The sequence below is a fragment of the Trachypithecus francoisi genome, unplaced genomic scaffold (assembly GCF_009764315.1).
Source record: "Trachypithecus francoisi isolate TF-2019V2 unplaced genomic scaffold, Tfra_2.0 Lachesis_group5, whole genome shotgun sequence".
Taxonomy (NCBI): domain Eukaryota; kingdom Metazoa; phylum Chordata; class Mammalia; order Primates; family Cercopithecidae; genus Trachypithecus; species Trachypithecus francoisi.
Window position 1 is genome coordinate 64,426,846 of NW_022681470.1, and position 24,132 is coordinate 64,450,977.

Sequence of the window (24,132 nt, forward strand, 5' to 3'; positions counted from 1 at the left end):
GGGTTGAGTAGCTCTAAGCACACAGCTATGACTTACCCATCTTCCTCATGGCCCCCAATCCTACCACACTTTCCTTTGTTTACTGTCCTTTGATTATAAGTTATTTCATAGTGAATAAATGCTTACATCTAAAACATTCAAGGAGATTACACACTGCCAACTTTATTCCATGCAAAAAGTAAGCTACCCTAGGTCCCTTCTATAACAATTTGTCTGTGGTCTGGGGTGGGGACTGGTGACCAGCTCATAGCTTTTTGGTTTTTACCAGCCCGTTCCTTATATCTTTTGACCTTGCTACTTCCTATTTAGAATCATCTTTGAGATCAGGATACAGAATTTCAACAAAATGGGTAAATTGCAGGCTGAGTTGCAGTTTGGATTGCAAGAATGAAGAGAAAATTCTCAGAAAGTATAATATTCTCTCTTTCTCCACCTACTCCTTAAAAAGGTATTCCTTGTAAGTCACTCCCAGCCATCCCCAGTGACAGCAGCAGCAGGGAGAGAGGTTTACTGTGAAATCATCAGTGCCATATTGGATGTAATAGGGAAAAGCTGTTTGACCTCTTGGTTGAGAGTCAATGCATTGCACCAGCAAAGGTAATAAAGTTGATATCTGGAGCTGTGCAGCAACTCTCCTCTTCAGTGTATTACTCTTATTTGAATGCTCAATTATAGAAGTTGAAAATGGAGTTGTGGAATCTGGATTATGTTCATTTTTTTAAAATGATACAGTGATATTTAAGTGTAAGCTTGGTTTTACCATGAAAGGCAGCAATGTAATATGATGTCAACTAAACAGCAAACAGAATCCTCTACTGCCAAAGTGCTTCAGGGGTGAGTTGGGCTGAAACTTCAGGATCTAGAAATAAAACAAGGATTTTTTGGGAAACAGATATATGGTACCTGTGGAAAGGGCAGAAGGAAGATAGTATATGTGGTTGCATTTTCTAGTTAAAGAGGTTTTTATTGTTGTTGTTTGTTTTTTGTTTCTGTTTTTGTTTTTTTGAGATGGAGTCTCGCTCAGTCGCCCAGGCTGGAGTGCAATGGCATGATCTTGGCTCAGTGCAAACTCCACCTCCTGGGTTCAAGTGATTCTCCTGTCTCAGCCTCTTGAGTAGCTGGGATTACAGGCACCCGCTATCATGCCTGACTAAATTTTGTATTTTTGTAGAGATGGGGTTTCACCATGTTGGCCAGACTGGTCTTGAACTCCTGACCTCAGATGATCCGCCTGCCTCAGCCTCCCAAAGTACTGGAATTACAGACGTGAACCACCACACCTGGCCTAGTTAAAGAGTTTAAAAGTAAACTTTGAAAGTAGTATCTAAATGTTTCAGATGTAGGACTTCTTTCTCTTTTGTATTTTGGGGCAGTACTAGATCTGTGTTATTGTAGGGGAAATTAAAAGATGCTTTTTTAAAAAGCAGATAGCACCAAAGTCAATGATTAGAGATTTTGTATGTGTGTGTGTGTGTGTATATATATATATATATATATATGACTAGATTTTATTCAAATGAAGATAAGATGAACTCTCAATTCCATTGGCTGAACTCTCAATCCCATTGGCCACACCAATGGGGGAAATTGGCTGAGATCAGAATTTGACTCAAAATACTGTAGATGGGCACATGTCTCAGGACATCCTGAGGCTGTATCACAAGCACAAAATTAAAAATAAAAAAATACTGTGGACATTATACATTTTCATACTGAAAAATGAAGCCTTTAAGAAAGAAAGCTATTCGTCAGGTTGAGTCTGCACCCTCCACACTCCCCTTCTCCTCTTCTTTTACTGGGAAGTCTCTGACTCTCTGAAAACCTGGCAACATTGAAAGCTTTGCCCACAAAGTTCAGAAACCTCATTAGCCTTGTTTTTGGAGCAGGAAGGAAGAGGTAGATTTTGGTGGTGAAAATGTGTTGCAAAAGTTTGGTTTCACTGGCTACAATATTGGTGAGAGAATGGCTCAGACCCTTTGAACTGAATGAAATGGAAAATGATGAGTAGGGTAATGTTTCCTGTCATAAATCAAGATAAAGAAAACAGTTATAAAGTTCATCATTTCTGAAAAAAAAATAATGCATGTCAGCTCTGCTCTATGTCACCCAAAGGACTATCTGCCTTACCTTTAGGACAGCTTATGTAAACACCTTCATCTCATGCCTACTAACCCCAAGCTGGTGGTAGAGAAGATTGCTCTTATTTTAGAAAGAGCTTCTCTATGCTGCAGAGAAGAATGTCTTACTCTTTTCTCAGGGGATCTGCCACCTCCACGTATCTACCATGATAATTATAACAAAAGAGATAAGGAAGTGTCCTACAGATATAAGCCTGGCTACACTCTCATTGGAACTAACTCTGTGCAGTATATGTCCTTGGAAACTTGGAACCATGTAGCACTAAAATGTGCAGGTGCCCAAAGTTCTACTCCATCTAAGGAAAACTCAATGGTTCCCTGCGTATGTATCAACCTTGTCTCTTTTTTCCGAGTGAAATCATGGGATGCCACTCCAAACCAACTTCTTAATGGTTATGTAGCTCCTACTCCTAATCTTTAACATGGGACAGAGGTTTCCTTTGTGATGAGAGGTGAGTGTGAGGTGATGGGGCCTGAACTGAGACCTAGAACCCATAGTTAAACATTGTGAAGTGTGATCTCTAAAGACAGTTATTTTTTTTCTGACTTTTTCTCTCTTTTTCTTTGTCCTTTATGACTAAAAGCTCTGTCATTCACCAAGCCCTCTTTAGTTTCTCCAAATGTATGTATTACGCATGGCCAGCCAAAGCTGGGAATTGTCCTTTCAGCAGTTGAAAGAGCAAAGCTTTGGATTAGAAGTGAAGGCTCCAAATATGGAGAATGAATAGATGATCCTGGGTTCAATAAGAAGGACTCTCTGGAGTAAACTTGAGGATCAAGATGTTTGATATTTTCTTCACTAGAAAAGGAGACTATTTTTTTCTAGATGGTCACAAGAATCTTGATACTTGGATGCAAAAGAGGGGAGGAAGAATGTTAAAAGGAATACGATTTTTAAGATTTTATTTTTCTATATGTTTTTACCTAATCTGAAGTTATCATGTAGTTGGGTCGATCACAAATAACCTTGGACTTTTTCCCTGAAGTCAAAAATCTTAAAAATATAGATCCCATTAATACCATCAACTTGAGAGAAGTGACTAATTTGACTGAGAATTGGTTTGTTCTGGTGATGACTTGTTACCCTTTATTGTTTAATGTTCCAGTTAAATGGCAAATCTTCTAGTCAGTGTGTCCAAGAAGGAATGACAACACCCTGGAATAATAAATTTCTGTCTGGGGATTGGAAAACAAAACAACCAAGTATGGATCTTGCCTTTTGATGTTTGGTGTGTTCCCACCCATATATCAATTATCACATCTTATCCATATGTGTGCTTTGAACATATATATGCCACTCTTCTCTGTCTTCTGGAATGCAGACCAAATATGTTAAATTGATTCAGTTGAGTACATATTATATTGCAGATTCTATATATATAAAAATAACAGTTCTCAAAAGTTACCCTTACTGAAACCAAGTATAGCACTGATGTGATGAAACAGTTTGGCTATATCTTCTTATGCCAGTTCTCACTCAAGACCTCCTCTTGGAGCCAAAAGAAAGTTAACTGAAAGTTCTAGAGGTTGGCAATTTTCCCTTTATTCTGAGACTGCCTCAGAAAAGGTGTGCATAACAAAGTAACTGTAAACAATATCCTTCATGGTTGTTAGGACAAGTAAATGAAGAATATGAGGCCATTATTCAAAACCTCTGTTCACTTCCTGTGGCTTTTTCAAAGTGTCCCAGCATCAAGTCATGACAAATCACCTGTAGTGAGGCTCTAGTATCTTCAGCAGCAGGACCAAATGTGGTAATCACAGCCTGTACCCCCAGTTGTGTGTTTGAAACAGCCATTGAATAATTAGTATGTTCCAGGTATTGTACTTTCTCTGTTCATGTACGTTTAGCACTGGATTCTCACTACACCTTATGAAGTAGTTTGCATTATACTATAGACTAAGAAACTGAAGCTTAAAGAGGGTAAGACTTGCTTGAGGTCACACAGCTGTTGAATGACTGTGGGGATTTGAAACTAGGTCTGCTGAGCTCAAATTTCCCTAATCCATGGTACCTTCCCACGTGTAACTAACGTGCCACTAATATGTTATTTTCATGTGCTAAATTTGCCTTTTATTTCATTATTAAAATTGATCAGACTCAGAACTTTTGGATACATTCTTTTCATTATTATTGTTTGATCAGGATGATTAATATTGATCTGTTTGCTGAGGATCAAGAAAAAGGTAAGAATTTAGGAGCTTGGGAGTAAGCAGGGAAGAAATAAACTATATGTATTTTTAAGTCTGTTTCTGAAAAGGTTATATGATATATATTTGGATATTTTACCTACATTTGAATATTTTATCACCATGATCAGTATGCCTACCAAGTTCCTTTTCTACTTTTCAGGAATTTCTTGTGGCTCTCCTCCTCCTATCCTAAATGGCCGGATTAGTCATCATTCTACCCCCATCGCTCTTGGTACTGTGGTAAGGTACACGTGTTCAAATGGCTTCCGCCTCATTGGAGAAAAAAATACACTTTGCATAACTAAAGACCAAGTGGTTGGAATCTGGGATAAACCTGCTCCTAAATGTGAATATTTCAATAAATATTCTACTTGCTCTGAGCCCATAGTACCAGGAGGATACAAAACTAGAGGCTCTGTACCACCCTACATACATGGTGATTTTGTGACATTTGCCTGTAAAACCAACTTCTCCATGAACGGAAACAAGTCTGTTTGGTGTCAAGCAAATAGTAGGTGGGGGCCGACACGACTACCAACCTGTGAAAGTGGTGAGTATAAAAAGAAAGCTGGGGTGGGAGGTTGGGGTCTTGCCTTTCTGTGCAGACCACACTTTGTACCCTCCTGAAGGATAAACAGTGTGAACATGCAATGATGGGGGTGTAAGAAGGAAACAAGGGAAAAGGTGAAAGTTATGGCTTCTTCATTTTTCTTCATGGAGGAATATAACTGCTCATTCAAAAAACATCAGTTGAGCAAAGGAGTTTAAAGTACAATGGAAAAATGTAATTAAACATACCTAATAATTGAGTAGGGTAAGTTTTGCAAGGATGGGGCCTGAGTTTGTTGGGGTTGTAGGAATGGGGTGATTTTCAACTGTATATCTGTGTTACTGTTAAAATGAGAAGAGAGGTGGGATCTTATAGCAAAAATACACCCAATGGACTTGAAATTAATGTATAAGTATCTGCTAATTCAGTCTGGCACAGGTGATATCCTTCTCTCTGTAGTCTCTGTAAACATGTTTTGAAGCTATCCACTATTTCCCCAAGTCATCTTCTGAGCCATCACATTTCAAATAAATGCCTTTGAAAATAGGGACCAGGCCGGGCGCGGTGGCTCAAGCCTGTAATCCCAGCACTTTGGGAGGCCGAGACGGGCGGATCACGAGGTCAGGAGATCGAGACCATCCTGGCTAACACGGTGAAACCCCGTCTCTACTAAAAAATACAAAAAACTAGCCGGGCAAGGTGGCGGGTGCCTGTAGTCCCAGCTACTCGGGAGGCTGAGGCAGGAGAATGGCGTAAACCCGGGAGGCGGAGCTTGCAGTGAGCTGAGATCCGGCCACTGCACTCCAGCCTGGGCGACAGAGCGAGACTCCGTCTCAAAAAAAAAAAAAAAAAAAAAAAAGAAAATAGGGACCTACTGTAAATTCTTTATTCCTTTTCTTTTGGTTTGGTTTATGTTGCTGCTGAAATATAAATCTGAATTTGAATTTCACAATTACAAGAATCGGCAATATTTAACAAAAATTATACTATCAAATTAGGTATTTATTTTCTTAATAAAGAACAATGTTGACAAATTTTAAGCAGATTAATGAGCTGACAAAACTATTAAATTAGTATAAAATGGGATTGTATTTATTTATCTATTGATAAATAGCATTGGAGAAAGGAGATCTTATGATAGTCAGAAAGCTTAATGACTGTTGAAAACAATTAAGCCCTTTGTAACGATTTAGACAGACATATATGTATGGACATGGAAGGATATTGTGTACATGTTGCTAAGTAGAGAAAGTAAGGCATAGAATATGTATTAGTTATAAACACACACTATATATGTATCATGCATAGGATCCCAATAAACTATATTACTAATATCTACCAGGATAGCCCTTGAAATGATAGCATGCTACTTTTGGAACAGAGAATAAGCTTAAGGATAGGGTGAGAATATAGGTGAAAGCTGACATTTTTGGTAATTGAAATTTTTCACAAGGCAAATGTAATTTGCATAGTGTAACTAAAAATGAAAAATAATGTACTATTCATGGCTATTTATGGCATAAGATGGATACACTTAAACCACACCTGTTTGATCTTTAAAAGACTAGGTCGAAAGTTAATAACAACTGGCTACCATAGATCATGTGTTATTTATTTAGATCTGTATCCTAAGTCAGCATCTAGATCAAGCTTGTCCAACTTGCTACCTGTGGACAGCATGTGGCCCAGGATGGCTTTGAATATGGCCCAACAGAAATTCATAAACTTTCTTAAACCATTATGAGATTTTTTTTGCAATTTTTTTAGCTCATCAGCTATCATGATAATGTGTTAGTGTATATTATGTGTGGCCCAAGACAATTTTTCTTCTTCCAATGTGGCCCAGGGAAGCCAAAAGATTGGATCCCCTTGATTCTAGATTCTGAAGGATGCATCATCTGATGGCTTTTTTTTCCTGGTATGTGTGTGCAAAGTTTTCCCTCTGGAGTGTCCAGCACTTCCTATGATCCACAATGGACATCACACAAGCGAGAATGTCCGCTCCATTGCTCCAGGATTCTCTGTGACTTACAGCTGTGAATCTGGTTACTTGCTTGTTGGAGAAAAGATCATTAACTGTTTGTCTTCGGGAAAATGGAGTGCTGTCCCCCCCACATGTGAAGGTACCCTAAATTTACAATCTATTTTAAGAATCTGGGCTGTTCTGTTATTTGCCACACATTTCTCATCTTTGGTTTGTTTTTTAGAGGCACGCTGTAAACCTCTAGGACGATTTCCCAATGGGAAGGTAAAGGAGCCTCCAATTCTCCAAGTTGGTGTAACTGCAAACTTTTTCTGTGATGAAGGGTGAGTGTCAGGATTATTTATGAGATTTAATTCATTTGGCTTGTGTGTGCATGGTGTGGACTGTGAAACCTGTAGAAGGCTCCCCTGTGAGGATTTCTGGGCAGCCTGAGGTAGGGTTGTGAGAGGTAATGCTGATAAAAGGAACAGGTGCACACCGATTGAATGAACTTGTCTTGAATTGTAAGTAGAGGCTGCTGTTCTTCAGCACAAACTGCCTAATAGTTCTGAATGACAACCTTCTGTCTCCAGGTATCAACTGCAAGGCCCATCTTCTAGTCGGTGTGTAATTGCTGGACAGGGAGTTGCTTGGACCAAAATGCCAGTATGTAAAGGTAGGCTAGGCAACAATGGTCTGACAGCACTGCATTCTCAGCTTAACTAAAGTTTTTGGTTCAGTCATTGCCTTACGGACTCTTACAGAACACAGAACTCCTAGAGATCTTTAAGGATATGGTCTTCACCAAAGCATCCTTATATTTTGTTTCCTCAAGTAAAATAGGGTTCCTAGGCTTTCCCTCCTCTGAAAGCTATGTAGACCTTCTAAGTAGGTAGCCAGACCATGTACGTAAAGAAAATTGTGTATCTGGTAAAAGAAATCAAAGGATCAGTAGAGTACATATACTCAGGAATGAAGCTTGAGAATCATACTTCTAAATTATGTTGCTTTAGCTGCCTTAATTGATTCATTATAGATTCAGATATCACTGTCCTAGGATAGTGGTATCAAGGAGCATCTGGGGCATTCTTTGTTTTCAGTACATCTATGATCTTGTCATTTCTTTCTGCAATTTCCCTAGAAATTTTTTGCCCACCACCTCCCCCTATTCTCAATGGAAGACATACAGGCAACTCACTAGCAAATGTCTCATATGGAAGCATAGTCACTTACACTTGTGACCCGGACCCAGAGGAAGGAGTGAACTTCATCCTTATTGGAGAGAACACTCTCCGTTGTACAGTTGATAGTCAGAAGACTGGGACCTGGAGTGGCCCTGCCCCACGCTGTGAACTTTCTACTTCTGCGGTTCAGTGTCCACATCCCCAGATCCTAAGAGGCCGAATAGTATCTGGGCAGAAAGATCGATATACCTATAACGACACTGTGATATTTGCTTGCATGTTTGGCTTCACTTTGAAGGGCAGCAAGCAAATCCGATGCAGTGCCCAAGGCACGTGGGAGCCATCTGCACCAGTCTGTGAAAAGGGTGAGTGTTCCAGTACTCAGAAAAGGTGCTTCTGATTTGTTTTCTTGAAAAATTAGAAGAAGGGGTTATGGGCTTTAAGTAGGGCCTTGTCCAGTTTATATTCCCCTCAAATCTACTAAATGTAATCAATATAAATTTTGTAGAGGGCATTCTTATCACCAGCCCCCACCATTGTTTTATTTTATGGGAATATGCTTGGGAAAATAAATGTTAGGAATCACTAAGTTTCCCATATCTATAGGGGAAAAAACGAGGAGAAAAATGCTTGTTTGTCTTAATAGTGACTTCTTATAAGAGAAGTCACTCAAGCCCTCATTCCTAGGGATATATCAGAATCTCCCATAAAAACATACAAGGTGATTCCTTATGAAGGGAAAAGACAGGAGAGGAGTTGCAGCACCCAGTGGAAACTGAACAACATCTGCAGCAGCCTAAGTGCAGAAAACAACAACAACAACAACAACAAAAGATTGGGAAATGGTGACCTAAAATTGCCCAAAGCTGGTCTGCAACATATGTTCTGTATCATACAGCGGCCACCAGAGTGGAATTGTAGCATGAATGTCAATTTCTTTGGCTCAGTTTCTTTCTGTGGTTGTTTACTTAAGCAGTTATGTTTTGTTTTGTTTTTGTCCTTTCATTTAGAATGCCAGGCCCCTCCTAACATCCTCAATGGGCAAAAAGAAGATAGACACATGGTCCGCTTTGCCCCTGGAACATCTATAAAATATAGCTGTAACCCTGGCTATGTGCTGGTGGGAGAAGAATCCATACAGTGTACCTCTGAGGGGATATGGACACCCCCTGTACCCCAGTGCAAAGGTGCCAGACCTCAAATGTAGATATTTTGTTCACTTTAAGATTACCTTGAATTAAATTCTCATCCTAGTCTCTTTTCTTAGTGGCAGTGTGTGAAGAAACAGAAAAGCAACTCTTGACAAAACCTCAGCACCAATTTATTAGACCAGATGTTAATTCTTCTTGTGATGAAGGGTGAGTGAAGGTTGACTCAGCCTGACTCAAGTCTGATGTATCAGCACACACTGCAGGCTCTGTGTAAGAGTTTGTGTCAGTACACCCTGCAAGCTCCGTATAAGAGTTTGTCTCAGGTGCTTGCCTGACACGTGGTTATGGAAGTGTCTATCATACTATTTTTCCGTGCATGGAAGTTATGCCTGTGCAATGAGAGGTTGGTGCTGATGTTGGCTACATTTTTGGTGTTATTGCTCCTTGGCCTGAAAGTAGTGAGTCTGCTTGGGAGCCCATGACTCTTGCTTAACTTAGTGGTCACCTGATGGCAAAATGACATACATGACTCTGTCTCTAGGTACAAGTTAAGTGGGAGTGTTTATCAGGAGTGTCAAGGCACAACTCCTTGGTTTATGGAGATTCGTCTTTGTAAAGGTGAGTAGCAAAAATGATACAGGAGCTGAAATAATGTGAGATCTATACATTTCCTGGGAGATTTTTGTTTTGGGGCATGTTAGGGGAATTAAAGTATTAGATTATGTTCTATTAATTTTGCCAATAGTTATGGTTGCAGTTTTGCCATGTCTTTCTTTTACTACCTTTTTCTTCACCGATAACTTAAATGTACTTGGTTATTGATTCTATTTTGTGATTTATGATTATGGGAATAATGATAGCAATGAGTATATGACCCACCATCTTAATTTGGGTATACACAGTTTAGTGTAGAGAGTAAAGGATTGGTGTCAGATCTGAATTCACATTCTGTCTCTACTGCTTACTAGTGTGAGACCTTGAACCAATTGTACAACTCCTCTGAAACTCTAGCCTTTCTTCTGTAAAATCTGCATAAGACTACAGACTAGGAAGTCCAGAGAATGTAAATAAAAAGTAAAAAGGACCCGGTGCGGTAGCTCACACCTGTAATCCCAGCACTTTGGGAGGCCGAGGGGGGGAAGATCACGAGGTCAGGAGATTGAGACCATCCTGGCTAACATGGTGAAACCCCATGTGTACTAAAAATACAAAAAATTAGCTAGGAATAGTGGCATGTGCCTGTGGTCCTAGCTACTTGGGAGGCTGAGGCAGGAGAATGACTTGAACCCAGGAGGCGGAGCCTGCAGTGAGCCAAGATCACACCACTGCACTCCAGCCTAGGCAACAGAACGAGACTCCATCAAAAAATAAAATAAAATAAAATAAAAATAAAAATTTAAAAAGACTACAGACTTCAAATTATTCAAATTAAATTGTACTATTGCTACTTTCTAAATGAGGAAACTGCCTATCACAAAGTAGGTGCTCATTTAACAATAAGTTTTCTCAGCTAACCATATAAATTATCATATCAGCTGCGCACGGTGGCTCATGCCTGTAATCCCAGCACTTTGGAGAGGCCAAGGCAGCCGGATCACAAGGTCAGGAGATCGAGACCATCCTGACTAACACGGTGAAACCCTGTCTCTACTAAAATACAAAAAGCTAGCTGGGCATGGTGGCGCACACTTGTAGTCCCAGCTACTCGGGAGGCTGAGGCAGGAGAATGGCACGAACCTGGGAGGCGGAGCTTGCAGTGAGCCGAGATCGCGCCACTGCACTCCAGCCTGGGCGACAGAGTGAGACTCTGTCTCAAAAAAAAAAAAAAAAAAAGAAAAAAGAAAGAAAGAAAGAAAAACTATCATATCACCTCAGCCCAAAGAGAGTACTCAAGAAAGCATAATTCTATTCCCTTGTGTCTTTTATTCTCCTATTGCCTAGTTAAGAAGAATTCTTCTTTTAATTAGCAATTTACTATTGGGCCTAAACTCATAATGTGATATTAATCAACCACATTCACTTTTAATAAAGATTTTCTTTCCTATGAAATGTGTCTAAATTGAATGTTACATACTTAATGAGCTTTCACATAACTCACCTCATGAAAATGTACCCATACCATCCAGGAAACAATAGATTCATAGCCAGCATCATTTCTGTTCTTTGGTGTCTAATACAGGAACTCAATTCTACAGTATCTTTTCATCTCTCTAGAAATCACCTGCCCACCACCCCCTGTTATCTACAATGGGGCACACACCGGGAGTTCCTTAGAAGATTTTCCATACGGAACCACGGTCACTTACACATGTAACTCCGGGCCAGAAGGAGAAGTGGAATTCAGCCTCATTGGAGAGAGCACCATCCGTTGTACAAGCAATGATCAAGAAAGAGGCACCTGGAGTGGCCCTGCTCCCCTATGTGAACTTTCCCTCCTTGCTGTCCAATGCTCACGTGTCCATGTTGCAAATGGATACAAGATATCTGGCAAGGAAGCCCCATATTTCTACAATGACACTGTGACATTCAAGTGTTTTAATGGATTTACTTTGAAGGGCAGTAGTCAGATTCGTTGCAAAGCTAATAACACCTGGGATCCTGAAATACCAGTTTGTGAAAAAGGTAAAAACCCAATAAGGGGGAAAGAAAAGGAGAGATTTACTTAATTATTCTTGTTTATTATCACACACCCAAAACCACATCATGGAAAGAGGCAAGAGGGGCACAGATTACTTTCCATTTCTTCCATCCTGTAATAGATGTTCTCTGTGGTGTGTGTGTTTATGCGAATGCCCCCTTGGATCTGGGATCTATTCAGGGTAGATAATGAGAGAGCCTTTTTAAAGAGCAAACAGCATTCAGTGGTGAATTTGAGCTTCATGATCTTTGGCAGCAGAGTTTCAGATTGTCTGTCCAATGTTGTACACTTAGTGTTCTTCAGTACAAATTCCTCTGTGTTGGTATTTATGTAGGGAGTTTTTCTCTTCAGGCTGCCAGCCACCTCCTGGGCTCCACCATGGTCGGCATACAGGTGGAAATACGGTCTTCTTTGTCTCTGGGATGACTGTAGACTACACTTGTGACCCTGGCTACTTGCTTGTGGGAAACAAATCCATTCACTGTATGCCTTCAGGAAATTGGAGTCCTTCTGCCCCGCGGTGTGAAGGTACTTTCAGTTCCAGAGTTGTCCTTCTCTTTGATATGAGACATCTATAAATACTGTAATTCCATCCTTGCTTCTCCAGAAACATGCCAGCCTGTGAGAGAGGATCTTCAAGAACTTCCAGTTGGTTCACATGTGGAGCTAGTTAATACATCCTGCCAAGATGGGTGAGTATGAAATGGTCTATTCTGAGAAAAGGTCTCCACCTCGTTTTGTGGATTAACTCGACCTTCAACTTGTCTTGGTGGAATCCTTTAGAGGCTCCTCATTGTCACATGCATGGAGAATATGAGGTTCCAATGGCCTAACTAGCAACTCTGACTCTTCATTCCTCTCTTGACATGGAAAGAGCTTTGCTTAACTCAAAAGTAGTTTATTATTATTTTTTTTACTTGGAGGACCAAGAATTTCAACTCCTCTCTGCCAGAGTTCTTATTTAGAAGTCCCTTTGTGTATATGGTTTGGAGAGAGGTGATATTGGGAACAGGAAATGCGTTATAATCTGTCTCTCTGTAGGTACCGGTTGACTGGACATACTTATCACAAATGTCAAGATGCTGAAAATGGAATTTGGTTCAAAAAGATTCCACTTTGTAAAGGTAAGTTAGAAAAAATAAAAGCCTGACCATGGTAATGGAGGACTAGAGAGGGCAGGTTGCTGAAGAACTAGTCTACCACTGCTTCAGCAGTCTTAGGGATCTCCCTCATTGGAGGTTAGGTATGAAAAATCTTATGGTGTTGTTCAGCGTGGACACTGAGAAACATTGTCAAGTAGAAAGTATTTTCCATGCATCTGCTAATTTTGCTAATAACAAAATATATAGCCCATATTCCTAGATCATGGGAACATAGCTGTATTTCTTTCTTCCTTTACACTTTATTTTCTGAATGTTTATGGAGTATATAGTACTCATATAATCACATTTAATAAAGTTGTTTTTTAAAAAAGCATAATCCATATTCCAAAATTTAAATTATTTTTTGTTATGTGAAATATATGCAGTTGCATGTTGTCATTTGTACCTGAACGAAGACCGCTCACCTTGAGGTACTAGCTGAGGCAGAATTCCCTAAATCTCTTCCGCAGTTATTCACTGTCACCCTCCACCAGTGATTGTCAATGGGAAGCACACAGGCATGATGGCAGAAAACTTTCTATATGGAAATGAAGTCTCTTATGAATGTGACCAAGGATTCTATCTCCTGGGAGAGAAAAAATTGCAGTGCAGAAGTGATTCTAAAGGACGTGGATCTTGGAGTGGGCCTTCCCCACAATGCTTACAATCTCCTCCTGTGACTCGCTGCCCTAACCCAGAAGTCAAACACGGGTACAAGCTCAATAAAACGCTTTCTGCATATTCCCACAATGACATAGTGTATGTTGACTGCCATCCCGGCTTCATCATGAATGGTAGTCGCGTGATTAGGTGTCATAGTGATAACACATGGGTGCCAGGTGTGCCAACTTGTATCAAAAAAGGTAAGATACTTGAAGAGATAAATTCTGGGATGTTGTACAGAGTAAAGAAAAAAGGTTTTGAATCTGCACTTGACATTCTGCCTAAAGAAAAGCATCTAAGAGCTAAGGCAATTATATTGTTTTACCAGATATCTGCCTTTTCCTATCTTCTCACTTGATTGTTTGTTTTCTCTTTCCTTTCTCAGTGTATTGAGCAATAAATAGTACATGAAAGGATAATGGCTAACTTCCAAATTGATAGAGTCTCCAAAACTGTTATTCTTATGACTTTAGTGTAAGAAAAATGCACATACATTTTTGGCAAATGATTGGCAGTAATATTGCTAATAATTTGATATTTAAGGCTATGTTGCCAGCCAGAAAGAGAACTTTGGGTGTTCTGGAGAATTAATTGGCCCTCCAACCCATTGAGTTGTCTTTCTTGTCATTGTAGTTATCATTTGGCAGCCTTATTCCTGTCCATGACTATCTACAGCAGAGGCTGCTGATTGGCGACCCAAGAATTGGAACTCAGCTCCACAGAATGGTTGTCTTTGGCCAGCACAGTAATCTTAAGTGAAACCCATCTTCAGTTTAAGATAAATAGTGAGCTTGTGAGACATGAGAGCCCCCTTTGCTTCCTGGCAAGGCACCAGTAACTTGAGCTGAGCAATGGCTGCCACTTTTAGAAGGACAGGGGCTCTCTGACTTGTCGGATCTGGTGGCTTCACTTCCTAGCCCTCGTAGACATTTGAAGGTGTAACCCTGTCTGCTATTTAAAGGGAAAAGATAAGAAAACTGTTGGCTGATGGATTACTATTGTGAACTGTATCCGTTAATGTTTCATTACCTTATTTTTTAACACTTTTCTTCAAATTATGCTGGCTGTCAGTAGGAAATGCAGGTCTCCGTCCAGTGTTGCTGGTCTGGGTGGAATGAATGAGTGTTTCTGGACACCAGTTAGTTGGCTTGTTGCCTCTGGCCTTCCTGTATCGCTATCACCCAGAGATAGTGCAGGCTATGTGCTCCTCTGTGCTGAGTTAAAGACCCTTTCTTATTGATGTCTAAGCCTTCATAGGGTGTCAGCCTCCGCCTAAGACCCCCAACGGGAACCATACTGGTGGAAACATAGCTCGGTTTTCCCCTGGAATGTCAATCCTGTACAGCTGTGACCAAGGCTACCTGCTGGTGGGAGAGGCACTCCTTCTTTGCACACATGAGGGAACCTGGAACCGACCCGCCCCTCATTGTAAAGGTGCTTTGTCTATTTTTTATTCTTATTTTTATGTCAAATTTGTGCCAAATAGATATATTCAGTTGGGTACTTTCAACTTAAAATAGTCAAAGAAATGCATTAATTGCCTCATTACATTAAATGCTTTAATTAGATTAATACAGTCATTAATCTAAATATTTCAAAATAATAAAAAATGTCTCAGGCTGTAGTCTATCTGGTGAATGACCACTTATGTAGTCATTTACACATAGAAACTTGGAGTATGTCTGTAAATTAAGCAACTAAAGCACGGATTGCATTTATACACTGTAGTTACAGTTATGATAAGTGTGTATTTGATAAAGTACCAATAAAAAGCACAACAATCTTTTGAGAATATTTACTGAGCATTGGTGGGATTATGGGTACATTTTTATAAAAGTTTCAGAAAGTCATTTTCATTATCATAAACAGTGCTTATGAAATATGACTAGTAAATTAGTGTCTAGTATTTGTTGATCACTTTTTACTCTATGCCAGACACTGTGCACAGCACCTGACATGCATTATTTCATTTAGTCTTCATGAGAGCCACATGAGGTTGGTGCCATGATTATCCCCGTTTTATAGATGAGGTTTCAGTAGCATGGAGAGATTTGGAACTTACCCAAAGTCACACATCTAGGAAGTACTAGAGCCAGGCTTCAAATCCAAGATCTCACTGTATGAGTCCATTCTCACACTGCTAATAAAGACATATCTGATACAATATCAACCTACATGTGATGTCTATAGCAGAATTATTCATAATTGCTAAAACTTGGAAGCAACCAAGATGTCCTTTAGTAGATGGATGGATAAATAAACTGTAGTACATCCAGTAAAGGGAGCATTACTCAGTGCTAAAAAGAAATGAGCTATCAAATCGTAAAAAGACATGGAAGAAACTTAAATGCATATTACTAAGTGAAAGAAGTCAATCTGAAAGGCTACATATTGTATGATTTCAACTATATGATGTTTTAGAAAAGGCAGAACTATAGAGTCAGAAAAAAAAATCAGTGGTTGCTGGGAGTTAGTGGGGAGAGAGGGATGAATAGGTGGCAGAGCGCAGAAGATTTTTAAGATAGCAAAACTATTCTGTATGAAAATACAATGGTGGATACATGTCATTATACATTCATCAAAACTGATAGAATGTACAGCTCCAAGAGTGAGACGTAATGTAAACTAAGGTCACTGGATAACAATGATGTGTCAATGTAAGTTTATGGATTGAAACAAATGTACCAGTCTGGTATGAGTTGTTGATAGTGGGTGAGGCTATGCATGTATTGGGGCAGGAAATAGATGGGAAATCTCTGTACATTCTGCTTTATTTTGCTGTGAACTTAACTACTTTAAAAATAAAGTCTGCCAAAAAACACAAAGGAACCACACAGAATTATTTTAGCAATTAAAAAAAAAAAAGTGATTTGAAGATCCAGAGTTGAATGCTGGCCTGACTGGGAAGTATTGAGGTTTAGAACCCTCCAGAATAGTCTTCATTCTTTGTATGTTGAAGGGGCTCTTGATGTATATCAATAAATGGAGGTGCATAGCCCTGTAACTAGAAAAAAAAAAAAGACATATCCGAAACTGGGTAATTTATAAAGGAAAGAGGTTTAATGGACTCACAATTCCACATGGCTGGGGAAGCCTCACAATCATGGTGGAAGGTGAAGGAGGAGCAAAGGCACATCTTACATGGTGGCAAGCAATAGAACATGTACAGGAGAACTGTCCTTTATAAACCATCAGATCTCATGAGACTTATTTAGTATCACAAAAACAGCACAGGAAAACCCACCCCCATGATCCAATGACCTCTCACCAGGTCCCTCCCATGACACATGGAGATTATGGGAGCTACAATTCAACATGAGATTTGAGTGGGGACACAGCCAAACCGTATCACTCACACTAATGATGACTACACCAAAAAGATGAAAGAAATGAGAAAGCATACACATGTATGAGGAATTAGAGAGCAAAACTAGAAGCAGAAAAAAAACAGTAATTCAGAATAATTAATAATATTACCAATTCAGCCCTCACCATTTCTCCAAGAAGCCATTAAAATTATCCATCACTGTTTGGATAGAAACTGAAGCAAAAAACAAAAAATATAATCTGGCTTAAATTACGCAGAGTTTATTGAGATAGAGGGCTGACAGTAAAAGTTTGTGTCTAGGATATTGTCTTATCCTATTTCAGTGCAGCTTTCCTTACTGAGAGTGAAACAGGTTGGTTGTGTAAATCTTTCTACTAAGGGAAATCTCTGTTTTCTTGGTAAAAGACCAAAATATGACTGTGCTTGAATTAGATTTCTTTAATTTCAGAGGTAAACTGTAGCTCACCAGCAGATATGGATGGAATCCAGAAGGGGCTGGAACCGAGGAAAATGTATCAGTATGGAGCTGTTGTAACTCTAGAGTGTGAAGATGGGTATATGCTGGAAGGCAGTTCCCAGAGCCAGTGCCAGGCAGATCACCAATGGAACCCTCCCCTGGCGGTTTGCAGATCCCGTAAGTACCAAGGGCTTCACCGCCGCTTGTAACTGGCTAAAGGAGAGAGGAGAGTGAGGGTTTCCCTCAACGTGGAGAGTCCTGGGTTTTAAATTGACATAGGTTTGTGACCAGTGATATAATTACAGAGGAACTTGAAGTCGGTGGTCTATTCTAGAAAAAACACAGCTTGGCCAGGTGTGTGACACCTGCCTGTGATATCAGAATTTTGGGAGGCTGAGGCAGGAGGATTGCTTGAGCCTAGGAGTTTAAGACCAGCCTGGGCAATGTAGTGAGACCTGGTCTCTATAAAAAAAAAAAAAAAAGCCAGGCATGGAGGTGTGCAACTGTGGCCCCAGCTACTCGGGTAGCTGAGATGAGAAGATCACTTCAGCCCAGGAGGTCGAAGCTGCAGTGAGCCGTGATTGCACCACTGTACTCTAGCCTGGGCAACAGAGTAAGACCCTGTCAAAAAAAAAAAAAAAAAAAAGGAAAGGAAAGAAAAGAAAAGAAAAGGAAGAAAAGAAGGAAAGAAAATAAGAAAGAAAAAGGAAAAGAAAAAACACAGCTTTCTTAGGAAGGGGAAAGTGAAGAAAAGAAAACAGAGACAAACACTAATTTAAAAGGAGCAAAAATGTGAAACCAAGCAACCTGACATTTTGAAAGGAGTTGCTGCATAGACCACCCTACATGATGAATCTGAGTTAATAAGTGCTTACAATTTGACAGGGAACAGAAATAGGTTAAATAACTAGTTGTTACAGTTAATATTTGCATTCTAACCTGAGAAATCTCTGATTATAAAGTTGAGTATTTTGGTTTTGTCATTGGTGAACTCCCCCAACCTATTTAGAGTGGGGGGAAAAAAAAGCCCAGTGAGTTGTTACATAAAAAGCAAGTGGGTATAACTCAAGGTTCCAATACATCTTTTTTACCTGTTTGTTTTTTTAAAAATGGAGACAAGATCTCATGATGTTGCCCAGGTTCGTCTCAAACTCCTGAGCTCAAGTGATCTTCCCACCTTGGCCTCTCAAAGTACTAGGATTACAGGCATATGCCACTGTGCCTGGCTCCAATACATCTTTTAAATCGACTTGGAAGGCAGCTAGAGTGTTGATTTCTGGGACACTACCATGAAACGTGGGTCTACATTGAATTATGACACTAGACTGATAATCATTTTCATGATTTTGTATTATTTTTAGGTTCACTTGCTCCTGTCCTTTCTGGTAAGTCTTCTTAAATACTTGAAGAAAAGCTCTTATAATGTTTTTTAAAAAATTGTAATGCTAGAAGTCCTATATCCTATCTGATGATAATATTTAACTCATAGGGGATGCTCTTTTTTGGTGTTTTAAAGATATTTCAATGTACATGTCACATTACAAAATGTTACTCTGGCATAGAGTTGGATAAATTATTTGAACAGCCAACTCTTTCTTCTTTTTAAATTGATATTTTAGTTTTTATTAACTCTGGGTCTTTGGCTTGATTTGGTCTATTGAAATAGGCAGGCTTCTTCTGCTGTAGTAAAATATATTTCACAGCTGAGAGTTCAATGTTGTTATGCAAAATTATAAGAACCTGGTGTCCTGTGCTCCTAATTTCTATTCTTGAGATTTCTTTCTTGTCACCTCAGTGACAAGATTGTTACTAATAAAACTAAAAGGAACAGAAAAACTCAATGAAAAGTTGACCGGAACCTTGTGGTCATATGCTTGGTGCTCTAGATTAAATGTGGACTGGGTCAAATCAGAAAAACCTTAAACTCAACTATGATTATTCAGGAATTCAGTGTTGATGTCCAAGAAGGGCTAAGTATGAGTCACATAACATTTTCTCTTCCACTAGCAATAGACCCCACAATCAGTTCAGAACAATGTAGGTGATAGTCTTCTGGCATTTGATACTTGCTGGATTTTTCTTCTAGGTATTGCTGCAGGTTTGATACTTCTTATCTTCTTGATTGTTGTTACCTTATGCATGATATCAAAACACAGAGAACGGTAAGTTCAGATGCAAATACGTGCTTGACCAACTTGCACAAATGGTTTTGGCTTCTTGTCTGAAACTAAACACAGAAGCACAAGTTATGTGAAATAAATACTGCAATGTGATAACTAAATGAAGTATCTCATGCTATACAAAAGGAAGACTTTTCTGTAGTACTTAAGAGATATCAAACACTTAGCGTATTTCATTGAATGATGTTTATTCAGATAGTATATTGTAAATAAATCTAGAGAATAGGAAAAAAATCCCAGTGGGAACAACTGCAAATATTTTGGTGTATTCCTACCTGATCTTTTTAGTATATTTTTTTCTCTCTTGAAACTGAAATTTTGTCATTTTCATCTTCTGTCTTGACTTTCTCCATTTAGACTCATGTTTATATTTTTATGTCTTTAAGTCATGTTTTCAGTTACTAAATAACATATTATTCTACTCTGTGTATTTATGTGTGTTAAGTTGCTTCCAAATTTACTTTGATAATATATAAAGATATGAGTAACGCCTTTGGCTAAACCTTTTTTCACACCCATTTATTTCCTTAGAATAGATTTCTAGAATTACTAAAGATAAGTGCATGAGCATTTAATATACTTGATAACTATTGTCAGATGACTTGCCAGAAAGTTTGTTCTTAGTAATAGTTAATGTACCTAAATATGCTGTGTTTCTCAACCCCTTTTCCTGCTTCATTGATTTGCCTGTTCTTCCATTACAAACCACTTTGTGTTTAATTAATACTTTTATGTTATTATATCTGGTAGGGCAAGAATTCACACTACAATTTTATCGGACTTTCCTCCTATTCTCTTCTGTTTTTTCCTATAGGTGATTTTTAGAATCATTTGTAATTTCAAAAAAATTGTGATTACACTTAAGTCGATAGATTAATTTGTGAGAAATTGGCATCTTTTCCATAATGTCTTCCCATTCAGAAACATATTAGGTCTTTCCATTTGATCAAGTAATCTTTTCTCTCCATTAGTCATTTTCATGATTACTTGATTACTTAAATATTAACTGTATTATTAGGTTTCTATGTTTTGGTATGTTATATTTTCTTATCCAGAAATTAGATATATTTTACATATTATTTTTAATTATTTTTAAACACCTGAATCCTTTGGGAATTTATTTTATGGTACGGTAGTTGAAGTAAACCTGCTTGTACTTTTTTTCTCTATATATTCAATTTTTTCTAAACCTATTTTGAGTAAATCCCTTCAACATTGGTCCATAGTTTTCTTTATCAGATAAAGCACACTTATTCAATTCTTATGTAAACTGGGGCTTATGTCAGAGATATCTGACATAGATATGCAAGATAGATCATATTCCACTGATCGGCCTGTCTTTATGAGCCAGAGCTACTCTATTAGTAAATGTAGCTTTATAATAGCTTTTTCTGAGATATGTTCCCCCTCTTTAAAACTATTTTGAAATTTTCTTCTATTTATTTTTGCAGATAGGCTATAGAATTATTTGCACCACAACTACACCTCCCATACCCTAGAAAAATAAAATAAAATGTTAGATCATTGATAGGAAGTGCCTTAAACCTACATATTTATTTGGGAAGAACTGACCTTTTCATGATATTCACTATTTCCTTCCAGAAACACCAGATGACTAATTATTCAGATGTTTTGTTATATCTCTGTTAAAATTTAATAGATTACTTCATATAAGCTACATAGACATAAAAGTATCTTATTTTTATTGCTTTATAAATAGAATCATTTTTGGTTATGTCTTATAAGTAATTGCAAATGATATCTAGGAAAGTCTGTCTTTATACAATCATTATTTCTAATAGCTTTTCAGTGAGTTACCCAATCATCTAAGTAGAAAACTATATTTTCTACCAATTATTATTATTGGTAGAAGTAATTTCTACCTCATATCTACTGATTATACATTTTCATTTATTGGTTTTTGTCTCATTTTACTGAGAAGAATTTTCAGGAAAATCTTCAATACTACTAGGGAATATTGGCATATTTTAACCTTTATTTTTAATATAAAGCCTCCTGTGTTTTATCACTAAAAATGATACTGCATCCTTTTTTCTTTTCTATGTTACAGAAAGTGTATTTCTAGTCACAAATGTTGTTTTTCCCTATTTAAAATCACTGAAAAACCTTGTTTCCCTTCTTTAACATATCTTTTATATCACTATAAATATTTGCATATGTTTTTAAAATACAAAAGTAAATATGCTTGTTGTAACTAATTAAATACTTTATAAAGAAATTGAATAGTCTCTTCCACTGCACAACTGCCGCTGCTTCAAGTCCAACATGTTAAGTTGATGGATATCAGCAATTTGCTGTAGACACTTTCATATGTTGCTCTATCTTATATATACATGCATGGTTTTTAAAACATTTGAGCAGTAATGTTAGAGAAATAGAAGTCACGTGAAAAGAGGTAATGACCACGTCCATTCATTCGTTTCTTGCACAACAACAGCTGAGTGCCTACTATGTCTTAGCACTATACTAGGCTAGAATAACAAAGCCTAGTAGCATATGGCCTCTGTCATCAAGGAGGTCACAGCCTGGTAAAGGAGGACAAGCACATCACTAAACAAGTACCATAAAATAATGTCGCCATGGTGGATTATATGATATTTGGTGAGGATGCAAAGCAAATGGTCAATATTTGGGAGTTTTAATCAGGAAAAGTTTCAATGTGGAAGAGATGTTTCTGGTGAGCCTCAAGAGAGTGTAGACAAGGAGAGAAAGGCATTCCAGACAGAAAGAGCAGTTTGAATAAAGGCCCAGAGGCTTGGCTTTCCATCATGTATTGTGAGAACTACATAACCCATTTGAAATGGCTAGGAAATTGTGTGTGTGATGGTGATTGAAGGTAAAAGTGGCATAGCTTTAGGTGGAGGCATGCCATTAAAGGAAGAAAAAAAAAACTCTGACACATAAATCTTGCTGAAGCTACAGAATACTGATATGTGCAAAGGATACATTTTTAGCAAAGCATACCGTCAGGTGTTGGCCTCAGATGTTATATGTGCATAGGTTTGTGAGTCTTTGTACATGCTAGTGTTAGGGTGGATAATCCAATGAAGTCTTACCAACTCTCAGGTAGCTCAGACTGGGGAGATGACAAAGTCATGCCACCTAAAACATGTCACCAAAAAGCTCCAGCGAAATTCATTTAGTGTGCCAAGTCCCCTGGATCTATCATTTACCCTGCCACCAGTGCCATATGATGCCATGGCTCAGTTATGTAATTCCCAGTCTAGGCTCAGACATGAAGGGGTTGCACTGAAACTATGTACTGAGGGTATCTACGAACCTGAGCAGTTTGTTCTAGGCTGGGGGCATGAGGGTAAGGGCTGCCTATGGGGTTCTGGCTGTGCTGTACAGTTAGCGTGTACTTACAGTGTAGAGTTTACCAGAGTGTGTGCCACACAACCCTGTTTTCATGAATGACTTCAGAAAAAAAAAAAAAAAAAAGGGTGTTCTATGGCAAATAAGATTTGGACATCTTATCTGTATTTTTTTCTTGTGGAGACTCACAAGGACCATGAGAATATTTAATAAGAGGTTCTTTGCTATCAAGAGGACAGGATTTCCAGGACTTGGTGACATGCTGGATGTAGGGAGAAGGAGGCACATAGAATGGCTCACATGAAGGTGATGATGTGGACTCCCTGACTCACTAAAAGAGGAGAGGGGCAGGTTTGTGGGGGAAGATGAGGAGTTCATTTCTGACCTGTTACTTTGAGGTACTCATGATTTAGAGCTTGGGAGAAGGGTCTGGACTCAGGTGGGTGACACTTAAATCACAATGGAAGCTGTGGGACCAAAAAGAACAGAATAAATAAAAATTGGGATGAGAACAGCCCTCAGAAGAACAGTAATGTTCAAAAGGCGGAAAGTGAAAGAAGAGAGGCAGGGGGAAAACTAGGAGAGAGTAGTGTCACAGAATTCAAGGAGAAAAGGGTCTCAAAAAAAATAGGGATGTCATTTGCAGGGCCTTCCTCATAGCAAGTCACAAGATAAGTTCAGCCAAGAGTATTTAGAAACATAAACACATGGAAAATACAGTCTGTATCTCTTTCCTTCATGCTACTGAGTTTGCTATCAGAGCATTGCATGTGTATAAAAATTTGCAAATTTGGGGAATGCTTATGAGTGCAAATGATTTGTAATGTTCCAGTCTAATTATTGTTTATTAATATGATTATATCATGTACTATACTTAAGTGCCTCAACTGATATGAACCAAACATACCTGTTTAACCAGATGCCTAGGTGTCATTCATTTGTTTTATTTCCATTTGCTAACCCACTTCAATTGATTTTCCAATAATTGATATAGACGTTTGAGCGGCCTGAAATGCTTTTTGTAAATAAGATGAGTAATCATTTAAAAATGAATGTCTAGTGACAATATTAAATATTTTTAAAAGCCCTCTAAACCTTTGAAAGATACTATGCTATTCTTTTCTAGTCATCTAAGATATTGTAACAAAGCTTAAATCTCACATTGACTTAAAAATTACTGTTTTGTAATCTTCTTAACGTATCTTCTAT

At 38.5% G+C, this 24,132-nt stretch overlaps 1 protein-coding gene across 4 annotated transcripts in view; it reads left to right on the top strand.

Annotated features, from left to right (window-relative positions):
- Positions 1-24,132, top strand: part of CR2 (complement C3d receptor 2) — a 37,957-nt gene that overhangs the window by 8,193 nt on the left and 5,632 nt on the right. For 3 of the 4 annotated variants that reach the window (XM_033195671.1, XM_033195672.1, XM_033195674.1), the window contains exons 2-18: positions 4,492-4,881; positions 6,816-7,004; positions 7,089-7,188; positions 7,438-7,520; positions 7,986-8,393; positions 9,039-9,215; positions 9,296-9,386; positions 9,721-9,797; positions 11,394-11,801; positions 12,169-12,345; positions 12,425-12,509; positions 12,859-12,941; positions 13,430-13,822; positions 14,871-15,056; positions 17,399-17,584; positions 18,769-18,792; positions 19,494-19,569. In XM_033195671.1, the coding sequence (XP_033051562.1) occupies positions 4,492-4,881; positions 6,816-7,004; positions 7,089-7,188; positions 7,438-7,520; positions 7,986-8,393; positions 9,039-9,215; positions 9,296-9,386; positions 9,721-9,797; positions 11,394-11,801; positions 12,169-12,345; positions 12,425-12,509; positions 12,859-12,941; positions 13,430-13,822; positions 14,871-15,056; positions 17,399-17,584; positions 18,769-18,792; positions 19,494-19,569 (3,133 nt within the window). The remainder of the gene's footprint in view (positions 1-4,491; positions 4,882-6,815; positions 7,005-7,088; positions 7,189-7,437; positions 7,521-7,985; positions 8,394-9,038; positions 9,216-9,295; positions 9,387-9,720; positions 9,798-11,393; positions 11,802-12,168; positions 12,346-12,424; positions 12,510-12,858; positions 12,942-13,429; positions 13,823-14,870; positions 15,057-17,398; positions 17,585-18,768; positions 18,793-19,493; positions 19,570-24,132) is intronic. The other variant, XM_033195673.1, reaches the window with a different exon arrangement.